Raw genomic sequence first — 12,234 nt, 5'->3', positions numbered from 1 at the left:
ACTGGAGAACACTTATACCACAAAAGTCCACCCACTGGAGTGAAGGTTCTGAGCCCCACGTCAGGCTTCCCAACCTGGGGGTCCAGCAACAGGAGGAGGAATTCCTAGAGAATCAGACTTTGAAGGCTAGCGGGATTTGATTAAAGGACCTCGACAGGACTGGGGGAAACAGAGACTCCACTCTTGGAGGGCACACACAAAGTAGTGTGAGCATCGGGACCCAGGGGAAGGAGCAGTGACCCCACAGAAGACTAAACCAGACCTACCTGCTAGTGTTGGAGAGTCTTCTGCAGAGGTGGGAGGTGGCTGTGTCTCACCGTGAGGACAAGGGCACTGGCAGCAGAAGTTCTGAGAAGTACTCCTTGGCGTGAGCCCTCCCAGAGTCCACCATTAGCCCCACCAAAGAGCCCGGGTAAGCTCCAGTGTTGGGTCACCTTAGGCCAAACAACCAACAAGGAGGGAACCCAGCCCCACCCATCAGCAGACAACTGGATTAAAGTTTTACTGAGCTCTGCCCACCAGAGCAACAGCCAGTTCTACCCACCACCAGTCCCTCCCATGAGGAAACTTGTACAAGCCACTTAGATAGCCTAATCCACCAGAGGGAAGACAGCAGAAGCAAGAAGAACTACAATCCTGCAGCCTGTGGAACAAAAACCACATTCACAGAAAGAGAGACAAGATGAAAAGGCAGAGGGCTATGTACCAGATGAAGGAACAAGATAAAACCCCAGAAAAACAACTAAATGAAGTGGAGATAGGCAACCTTCCAGAAAAAGAATTCAGAATAATGATAGTAAGATGATCCAGGACCTCAGAAAAAGAATGGAGGCAAAGATCGAGAAGATGCAAGAAATGTTTAACAAAGACCTAGAAGAATTAAAGAACACACAAACAGAGATGAACAATACAATAACTGAAATGAAAACTACACTAGAAGGAATCAATAGCAGAATTACTGAGGCAGAAGAACGGATAAGTGACCTAGAAGACAGAATGGTGGAATTCACTGCTGCATAACAGAATAAAGAAAAAAGAATGAAAATAAATGAAGACAGCCTAAGAGACCTCTGGGACAACATTAAATCCAACAACATTCGCATTATAGGGGTCCCAGAAGGAGAAGAGAGAGACAAAGGACCCAAGAAAATATTTGAAGAGATTATAGTCAAAAACTTCCCTAACATGGGAAAGGAAATGGCCGCCCAAGTCCAGGAAGCACAGAGAGTCCCATACAGGATAAACCCAAGGAGAAACATGCTGAGACACATAGTAATCAAATTGGTAAAAATTAAAGACAAAAAAAAATTATTGAAAGCAGCAAGGGAAAAACGACAAATAACATACAAGGGAACTCCCATAAGGTTAACAGCTGATTTCTCAGCAGAAACTCTACAAGCCGGAAGGGAGTGGCATGACATATTTTAAGTGATGAAAGGGAAGAACATACAACCAAGATTACTCTACCCAGCAAGGATCTCATTCAGATTCGACGGAGAAATCAAAAGCTTTACCGACAAGCAAAAGCTGAGAGAATTCAGCACCACCAAACCAGCTCTACAACAAATGCTAAAGGAACTTCTGTAAGTGGGAAACACAAGAGAAGAAAAGGACCTATAAAAACAAACCCAAAACAATTAAGAAAATGGTAACAGGAACATACATATTGATAATTACCTTAAACGTGAATGGATTAAATGCTCCAACCAAAAGACACAGGCTTGCTGAATGGATACAAAAACAAGACCCATATATATGCTGTCTACAAGAGACCCACTTCAGACCAAGGGACACATACAGACTGAAAGTGAGGGGATGGAAAAAGATATTCCATGCAAATGGAAATCAAAAGAAAGCTGGAGTAGCAATACTCATATCAGATAAAATAGATTTTAAAATAAAGAATGTTACAAGAGACAAGGAAGGACACTACATAATGATCAAGGGATCAATCCAAGAAGAAGATATAACAATTATATATGCACCCAACATAGGAGCACCTCAATACATAAGGCAACTGCTAACAGCTATAAAGAGGAAATTGTCAGTAACACAATAATAGTGGGGGACTTTAACACCTCACTTACAGCAATGGACAGATCATCCAGACAGAAAATTAATAAGGAAACACAAGCTTTAAATGATACAACAGACCAGATAGATTGAATTGATATTTATAGGAGATTCCACCCAAAACAGCAGATTACACTTTCTTCTCAAGTGCACACAGAACATTCTCCAGGATTGATCACATCTTGGGTCACAAATCAAGCCTCAGTAAATTTAAGAAAATCGAAATCATATCAAGCATCTTTTGTGACCAAATGCTATGAGATTAGAAATCAATTACAGGGAAAAAAACGTAAAACACACAAACACATGGAGGCCAAACAATACGTTACTAAATAACCAAGAGATCACTGAAGAAATCAAAGAGAAAATAAAAAAATACCTAGAAACAAATGACAATGAAAACACGATGATCCAAAACCTATGGGACGCAGCAAAAGCAGTTCTAAGAGGGAAGTTTATAGCAATACAATCCTACCTCAAGAAACAACAAACATGTCAAATAAACAATCTCACCTTATACCTAAAAGAACTAGAGGAAGAAGAACATAACCCCGAGTTAGTAGAAGGAAAGAAATCATAAAGATCAGAGCAGAAATAAATGAAATAGAAACTAAGAAAACAATAGCAAAGATCAATAAAACTAAAAGCTGCTTCTTTGAGAAGATAAACAAAATTGATAAACCTTTAGCCAGACTCATCAAGAAAAAGAGGGAGAGGACTCAATAAAATTAGAAATGAAATAGAAGTTACAACAGACACCACAGAAATACAAAGCATTCTAAGAGACTACTACAAGCAACCGTTTGCCAATAAAATGGACAATCTGGAAGAAATGGACAAATTCTTAGAAAGGTATAACCTTCCAAGACTGAACCAGGAAGAAATACAAAATATGAATAGACCAATCACAGGCAATGAAATTGAAACTGTGATTAAAAATATTCCAACAAAAAAAAGTCCAGGACCAGATGGCTTCACAGGTGAATTCTATCAAACATTTAGAGAAGAGCTAACACCCATCCTTCTCAAACTCTTCCAAAAAATTGCAGAGGAAGGAACACTCCCAAACTCATTCTATGAGGGCCCCATCACCCTGATACCAAAACCAGACAAAGATACTCCAAAAAAAGAAAATTACAGACCAATATCACTGATGAATATAGATGCAAAAATCCTCAACAAAATACTAGCAAACAGAATCCAACAACACATTAAAAGGATCATACACCGTGATCAAGTGGGATTTATCCCAGGGATGCAAGAATTCTTCAATATATGCAAATCAATCAATGTGATACACCATATTAACAAGCTGAAGAATAAAAAACCTATGATCATCTCAATAGATGCAGAAAAAGCTTTTGAGAAAATTCAACACCCATTTATGATAAAAAGTCTCCAGAAAGTGGGGATAGAGGGAACCTACCTCAACATAATAAAGGCCATATATGACAAACCCACAGCAAACATCATTCTCAATGGTGAAAAACTGAAAGCATTTCCTCTAAGATCAGGAACAAGACAAGGATGTCCACTCTCACCACTATTTTTCAACATAGTTTTGGAAGTCCTAGTCACGGCAATCAGAGAAGAAAAAGAAATTAAAGGAATAAAAATTGGAAAAGAAGAAGTAAAACTGTCACTGTTTGCAGATGAAAAAAGAAAAAAAGAGAATCCTAAAGATGACACCAGAAAACTACTAGAGCTAATCAATGAATTTGGTAAAGTTGCAGGATACAAAATTAATGCACAGAAATCTCTTGCATTCCTATACACTAACAACGAAAGATCAGAAAGAGAAATTAAGGAAACACTCCCATTTTCCATTGTAACAAAAAGAATACAATACCTAGGAATAAACCTACCTAAGGAGGTAAAAGACCTGTACTCAGAAAACTATAAGACACTGATGAAAGAAATCAAAGATGATACCAACACATGGAGAGATATACCATGTTCTTGGATTGGAAGAATCAATATTGTGAAAATGACTATACTACCCAAAGCAATCTACAGATTCAATGCAATCACTATCAAATTATCAATGGCATTTTTTACAGGACTAGAACAAAAAATCCTAAAATTTGTATGGAGACACAAAAGACCCCGAATAGCCAAAGCAGTCTTGAGGGAAAAAAGCAGAGCTGCAGGAATCAGACTCCCTGACTTCAGACTATACTATAAAGCTACAGTAATCAAGACAATATAGTACTGGCACAAAAACAGAAATACAGATCAATGGAACAAGATAGAAAGCCCAGAGATAAACCCATGCACCTATGGTCAACTAATCTATGACAAAGGAGGCAAGGATATACAATGGAGAAAAGACAGTCTCTTCAATAAGTGGTGCTGGGAAAACTGGACAGCTACATGTAAAAGAATGAAATTAGAACACTCCCTAATGCCATACACAAAAATAAACTCAAAATGGATTAGAGACCTAAATGTAAGACCAGACACTATAAAACTCTTAGAGGAAAACATAGGAAGAACACTCTTTGACATAAGTCACAGCAAGATCTTTTTTTGATCCACCTCCTAGAGTAATGGAAATAAAAACAAAAGTAAACAAAGGGGAGCTAATGAAACTTCAAAGCTTTTGCACAGCAAAGGAAACCATAAACAAGACGAAAAGACAGCCCTCAGAATGGGAGAAAATATTTGCAAATGAATCATCAGACAAAGGATTAATCTCCAAAATATATAAACAGCTCATGCAGCTCAATAGTAAAAAAACAAACAGCCCAATCCAAAAATGGGCAGAAGACCTAAAAAGACATTTCTCCAAAGAAGACATACAGATGGCCAAGAAGCACATGAAAAGCTGCTCAACATCACTAATTATTAGAGAAATGCAAATCAGCACTACAATGAGATATCACCTCACACCAGTTAGAATGGGCATCATCAGAATATCCACAAACAACAAATGCTGGAGAGGGTGTGGAGAAAAGGGAACCCTCTTGCACTGTTGGTGGGAATGTAAATTGATACAGCCACTATGGAGAACAGTATGGACATTCCTTAAAAAAGTTAAAATAGAATTACCATATGACCCTACAATCCCACTCCTGGGCATATATCCAGAGAAAACCATAATTCAAAAAGACACATGCACCCCAATGTTCATTGCAGCACTATTTACAATAACCATGTCATGGAAGCAACCTAAATGCGCATCGACAGATGAATGGATAAAAAAGATGTGGTACATATATACGATGGAATATTACTCAGCCATAAAAAGGAACAAAACTGGGTCATTTGTAGAGACGTGGATGGATCTAGAGACTGTCATACATAATGAAGTAAGTTAGAAAGAGAATAACAAATATGGTATCTTAACGCATATATGTGGAAACTAGAAAAATGGTACAGATGAACTGGTTTGCAGGGCAGAAATTGAGACACAGATGCAGAGAACAAACGTATGGACACCAAGGGGGGAAACTTGGTGGGGGGGGATGAATTGGGAGATTGGGATTGACATGTATACACTAATATGTATAAAATGGATAACCAATAAGAACCTGCTCTATAAAAAAATAAATTAAATAAAATTCAAAAAAAAGTAATGTCTAACCAATAGTCCTAGCACTTTCATAGAATTTTTTATCATATAAGCACATTACAAAAATCAGCAAATAAGTCAAACAAGTAAAAATGTAACTCTAGGAAGCTAAAGATGTTTATTTTGTAAAACTTCACCAGTTGGGATAAACTGGGACACACCAATCTGAATTCGTTGAAAGTATGAATCATGGAATATTTTAATGTGATTTGAACTGGGATTTCAAAGTGTTCACAGGTAGAGTTTCTTAAGCACTGATTTCAATAAATAATTGTCAGTAGCATAAAAAAAAAATCTCATTTTCTGAAATTGATGTATGATGATTGCTTTTGGAAAGTCCATTCCCACCAACCTTAATGTCAGGGACTATGGATAAAGTAGGAAATGACCACTGGTTCTTTTGGGCAGCCTGATCTTCTAAACCAAAGGCCACAATCCTCTTCCTGAAACTACTATATCACTTCTCTACCTTCTCTGCCTTTAGTTCTTTAGGCCAGGTTTTCTCCCTTTGGAACTGGCCTCAGATCATCTTGTCCAGCCATCTTGTTTTATAGATGAGAAATGAACCACAGAGGACAGGTGACTTGCCTGGGGTACCAGAGCTACTTAATGACAAAGCCAGGGCTAAAATCCAAATCTGCTGTTTCGAAGCCTGCTGTTCTTTGCCCTAAATCACACCACCCACTTGTCTTTCACCCCTGACAAAAAGCAGAACACAAAACTATGAGAATAGGGGTGAGGGGGGCATCTAGATAATACCAGTGAGAAGTTATTGTATCTCAAAAATATAAATATGGAGGTGATAATAAGTGTTAATGCCTAAACTGACTAGCTTAGCAAGTGTATGGCAGACTCAACCACATTTTAATAATCACTGCCTAAGGCCTCTGAAGTTAAAGAAAGCTCTTAGGTTGAGGAGGCAGAGGCAGAATACTTTGGATAACATTAGAAGAATAAATACAAGGTTGGGGGAAAGTGCCTAAAATTTCCTAGACCAAGGAAAATCAATTCAAGGAGCTAAGGTACAGAGAGAAAGATAGTATAATTTGGCTTAGAATTAACTGCAACTTAAGTGAATGTAATGCCAAATAATTGGGTATTATACATATTTTTATTATGTTCTCATGATAAGAATTCAGAGAAAAGTGATGGGATGTGCCAACATAAAAAATAATAAAGCCTCACTCCTGTAAGCCACTGGCTCGACTTTGACATTTGTGACCTATCTCAGTAATTAAAGCACTGAAACAGTTCAGGTTCACTGCTGCTGTTATAAGGAAGACTGCTTGGTAAGATTCAAAGGAGCCAGTGGAATGTGAATTTTATGAAATCATAATTATTTTCACATGAGAACCGCTCAAAATGCAGAAATGCAAATAGAAGTCTTTAAAAATCTTTTAAAACTGAGGGCAAAAACAGGGTTAAAGGGAAGATAGACTGTCTGATTCTATAAGTAAGAATATTTCATTTTGAGAAAGTAATATATATAACTGGCACTCAACAAGGGATAAATGGCTTCTGTTTCTAGCTAATGAGATTTGATTTAAAATTTTTAATTGGGAGCAATGGACGAAGCTCAGGAACCAGAACCAAGAGCAAATACTCAGTTTTTCTGAGGGGTATGACAAAAATTCGTCCTTCTTATTTTTATACCATGGAACTCTAAGATGCCTTACTCACTGCAGTAGACAAGCCTAGATCCTATAATATTAAAATAATAAAAGGATATAACACTAAAAAATTTCAGGGCTTCCCTGGTGGCGCAGTGGTTGAGAGTTCACCTGCCGACGCATACGACACAGGTTCGTGCCCCGGTCTGGGAAGATCCCACATGCCGCGGAGCCGCTGGGCCCGTGAGCCATGGCCGCTGAGCCTGCGTGTCTGGAGCCTGTGCTCCGCAAAGGGAGAGGCCACAACAGTGAGAGGCCTGCGTACCGCAAAAAAAAAAAAAAAAAAAAAAAAAATCAAAGACTAATTAAAATAAATTAAGAAATACATTTATATGGAAAAAATGATAAACAGGTATCCTGAGTTTCTCAACTATAAAAAGAACACAATAATCTGAAAGGTTATAATGATGAGCAAATAATATACATAAAATTCTTAAAGATGTGTCTGGTACACAATGAGTGCTTTGCAAATGGTAGCTATTATCATAGCCAGGATGAAGAATAACTTTTGAGCTAATTAGACTGGACTAATCACCACCTCCTCCATGCTTCAGTTTCATTCTGAGCATGCAGATGTGATCACTGTTAGCCAACTAGGCAGCTTCTGAGATCTTTGACTAGCTCACACAAGAAAACCAAAAATAGTATTTGGAAACCAAGGTGAGGGAAAAAGTTACCTGAGTAGGCAATGGCTAGCAAAACATATTATGACATTATTTATAAGCAGCATTCATAAGGCAAGGGGTCACTCACAGTACAAAGATAAGAAGTCAAAGAAAATCAAGGCAATTTAGAAATCTTAAAAATTAAAGGAAGCTGTGACATAAGCCCTAATGAAAAGTAATGACATAAGCCCTAATGAAAAGTAATGACATAAGCCCTAATGAAAAGTAAAAGGAACTTCCAAAGGAACCTGTAAGACTCTTTGCTGGAACCATTTTTATCTAATTTGAAAACAATTCAAGACTCATGATCTTTTCACCTACCAACCAAGAGTCAGTATACTTATTTTCAACCCAGTATAGTTCTAGGAGGATTTGGATTTATTTTTCTTGGTTTTATGAAGCACTTAATTCCTTTCTGCTCCCAGTATGGAATTTATTTTTTAAGAATTCCACTTTCTTTTCCCTTTGAAGTCAAGGACCTTTCCCCTACTCATGTAATTCTAGAACTCAAAGCTGACAAAAAAGAAAACTGTTTTAACTCTGGGAGCATATTCTTGGGCAGGACATTTAAGGCTACATAGAGGAATGGTTATTAACGTATAAAGAAGGTTCCACGGGGATGAAAAAGAAATCCTTGTGCAACTTGAAGGCTAAATGCAGAGAAAAAGCAAAGCTCCTGAAGGGTAGGAGATAAAAATGTAATTACTATGGCTTTTCCTCTCTCCCCATTAATGGAAATGCTGTTTATGACTGAGAAATCTCTTTAAAAATATTCTGAAAGTTGCCAGGTAGATTATTAACAGATTTATCTGTTTATTCCAAAGTTTGGGATTTGCTTCTTTTCAAATATTCCAAGAGTCAAACTGAGAGAACGTCTGTTTCTCAGAAAAACATTAATAAATAAGAGCTTGGATTTATGGCCTTTGTCCACTCTCCTGATACTGTTCTTTCCTTCTTTAAAAACAATCCAAATGCATCCCTACCCAAAATACATATTGATCTTAACAGTGAAATACAGGAACTCTTTTTTTTTGAATCTTCCCACATAAGGACTCATAAAAATAGGCCTAGAGGACAGTGACCTGAAACCAGAAAAATCTAGGTCTCCAATTCCCATCATAGTCTCTCCAACCCTACAAGCACACTTAAGGTTCAAAAAGAAAAATTAATGCCCAAACAGCCTGTGAGGCACATAGACATGGAAAAATTTTCTATCCTGGTCTTACCAGGCATCAGATAACACATTGTTAAAATCGTCAATGGACCATTCATTTAGAAAGGGTTCTAACCTTTTAAAATCACGAACTAACATCAGCAACAGTATGTCGGGGATCTTGGACCACACTCACAATGGCTTCTTTGTGGAGTAAGCAAAGAAGCTGTGTTATTTTGGTTGCCTGGAAATTCTTATTTGTTCCGCTGAACTGCAAAGATCTTGGATCCCTATTAAAGGCTGTGGATCTCCACATAAGTGATATCTCTGTTACAGAGAAAGAAGGGGCTGCTGCACTTGCTAGAATGTCTTCGGCTTTGAATCAGATGCTCCAAGTTTGGTTTCAACCAGACTTCCAGTGTGCCCAATGCCAAACTTCAAGCTTTAAGCAAGGGGAGAAACGTCTAGATCCCAGGAGCACACCAAATCACTCAGATAAAGGAGTAGAAGCATGCTTCAATTGGACTAAAGTTGGTTCCCTTTGTTAGCACCAATCTCTCATTTAGTTCTTCACAGACTAAATTACAGCTTCTCTCAGAGAAGAGGACCTGGATATTGAGAATGAATTAAAGTAGGTATTAAAGTAGAAATTTCAAGGCCAAATATCCACAAAGTCAGGCAAAGCAGCATCTGAGGCCAGTACCAGAAAGTGGTGGAATTCAATGGGCAGCAATTCTGAATACTTGAGTTCCCCTAGAACCTGTCCAGCCTCATGGCCCAACCTGTACCCCAATCATGGGCACCACCTCCTCGATCCACAGTAAGTCCAATGGGGTTGAGGCTCGACTTTGTCGGTGGTGAATTCGGCGTAGCCGCAGAAGGTACAGGATGATGGCCAGTAGCACCACCAGGATACAGGCGAAGAAAAGATAGTGGTTGTACACAAAGGAGAGACGGAACCAGCTACCATGAGCTTGTCGGGCACCTTCCTGCCGTAGCTCCCTAAGGAAGAAGGTGGAAAGAAATGTTAGTTTAGGAGAGAAATATTTATGCCAATTTAAAAGGCCCAGAGGTTTTACCCATTTACTCCATCCATGTAAACATGCTATAATACCAGCTCCACAGAGCAAGCAAAGCTGAAGCATGTCCCCAGGCCCAGAGCTGGTATGTGTGATTCCTTCTGTACCTTCCTTTCCCCGGCCTAGAGGGAGCCTCACAGGCCTACCCCCTCTAGAATCTGGAGGCAAAATTAGAAGCCAAAGAAATGAACAGCAAGACAAGACTGGTCACCTGTCAAATAAGTCTTAGCAGTGACCCCATACCACCCTGGCCTACACAGTTTGTAAATATGGTGCTAATGAGTAGGGTGGCCCCTGAATCTAATCAAGAAATCAGAGTATATCTAAATATTAAAAAAAAAAGTTGCTGTGCTTCCTGAGCATTTAGGATTTATCTAGAGAAAGCTGTCACTTAATCAATTGTATTGTAAACCGAAGAAAAAATAGACATGTAAACCTAAGTGCAGTGATCTGTCTAGAACAGAAGCCCTTCTCTCATGGTCCAGATACCAGATCCATTTTCATTCTGTTTGACCTGCAGTGTTTTTTAAAAATGTGAATCTCCAAACAGAAAGACCACAGATAAAATATGGATTTCTGGCTTCTCGACAAAGGAGAGCTGGCAGATGCTGGGACAGCACTTCTGCATGACGTAATCAGCCTTTTGTTTGGGGCACATACTCTCCAGTTCCCCACTTCTCTCACCCGCCTGGCTTCTATACTGAGTTTAAAGAAACAGGCACCAAAGATTAAGAGTTCATCTTAGTTTATTTAAAATAGTCCAAAAGAGAGAGCACCTAAAAATTATCCCAAATATCTTATGGTATATAAGAGCAAGACATCCCCTAAAAGCATCTCAGGTCCTTTGTTCTAATTCTGGCCCACCAAAAAGCCTTCCAAGTCAATGACATGATCTCTAGAGTGACTCTACCCATTAGGAAAGATTGCTGTATAGGAACAACATATCCCAGTCCTCTAGTCAGATAGAGATAGTTCCAGAGTAACTTTAGTTCATCAGTCAGTATCTTAGAAGTTGTTAGTAAGAGCTCAATTCTAAAGACTGATTTGTTGTAGATAAACAAAACTGAATTCCTGGGAACTCCCTGGCGGTCCAGTGGTTAGGACTTGGAGGTTTCACTGCCGAGGCCGTGGATTCAATCCCTGGTCAGGGAACTAAGATCTCACAAGCCACGTGGCACGGCCAAAAAAAAACCACTGAATTCCTAAAATTGCAAAGAAGAACATACTCCAGACCAATAATTCTCAGACTTCTTTCTGTTTCAACATGCCTGGTAAGTAATAGTAGTTTCACGTGGCAGTAATAAGGGGAGTTTGGGTGGGTTTTTTTGAGGGGGAGTTTACTTAAGAAACCTATTTTGAGGTACCAACTAACATCCTCTGAGCTCAAGATGCCAGCTTGGTCAGTCCACTTTACCTGAGTGGTAAGAAGCGTGTTTTATACAAAATGGCTCCCAGTGTCCACTGAACCTCTCGGTCATAGACCAGTTGGGCTGTCTGCAGATTTGGGTAGTCATAGGGAAAGTGGAATCCTTCATGAAGAACTTGGTACATCCAAGCTGACTTAAAACACTGATATCTGTGTGACAAAAAATAATTAATTTTTTTTAAAGAAGGAAAAGAGGGACTTCCCTGGTGGTGCAGTGGTTAAGAATTCGCCTGCCAACGCAGAGGACGTGGGTTTGAGCCCTGGTCCGGGAAGATCCCACATGCCGCGGAGCAGCTAAGCCTGTGCGCCACAACTACTGAGCCTGTGCTCTAGAGCCTGCAAGCCACAACTACTGAGCCTGTGTGCCACAACTACTGAAGCCCGCACGCCTAGTGCCTGTGCTCCACAATAAGGGAAGCCACCGCAATGAGAAGCCTGCGCACCGCAACGAAGAGTAGCCCCCGCTCGCCGCAACTAGAGAGAGCCTGCACGCAGCAACGAAGACCCAATGCAGCCAAAAATAAAAATAAATTTTTTTTTAAAAAAGAAGAAAAAGAAAAAAAAAAAGAATTCAAATGCTTTCTGCATATTCCC

General features: G+C 39.2%; 1 protein-coding gene across 9 annotated transcripts in view; it reads right to left on the bottom strand.

The window, feature by feature from the left end:
• The window catches only part of ENTPD7 (ectonucleoside triphosphate diphosphohydrolase 7), an 82,226-nt gene that overhangs the window by 16,839 nt on the left and 53,153 nt on the right, over window positions 1-12,234 (bottom strand). For 7 of the 9 annotated variants that reach the window (XR_003433871.1, XR_003433873.1, XR_003433875.1 and 4 more), the window contains 2 exons: window positions 11,629-11,790; window positions 9,272-10,137 (listed from right to left, as the gene is read on the bottom strand). Coding sequence is in view for 1 of the 9 variants with exons in the window: in XM_027112275.1 (XP_026968076.1) it covers window positions 9,906-10,137; window positions 11,629-11,790 (394 nt within the window). In the remaining 8 variants the exon portion in view is untranslated. Of the gene's footprint in view, window positions 1-5,740; window positions 6,346-8,200; window positions 10,138-11,628; window positions 11,791-12,234 lie in introns of those variants that run through there. The other 2 variants (XR_003433876.1, XM_027112275.1) reach the window with 2 other exon arrangements.

This window comes from Aethalodelphis obliquidens, unplaced genomic scaffold (assembly GCF_003676395.1).
Source record: "Aethalodelphis obliquidens isolate GAN/ISIS:26980383/991018 unplaced genomic scaffold, ASM367639v1 scaffold11, whole genome shotgun sequence".
Taxonomy (NCBI): Eukaryota; Metazoa; Chordata; class Mammalia; order Artiodactyla; family Delphinidae; genus Aethalodelphis; species Aethalodelphis obliquidens.
The sequence above is the reverse complement of the archived record's forward strand: the minus strand, read 5'-3'. Positions and strand labels throughout refer to the sequence as shown.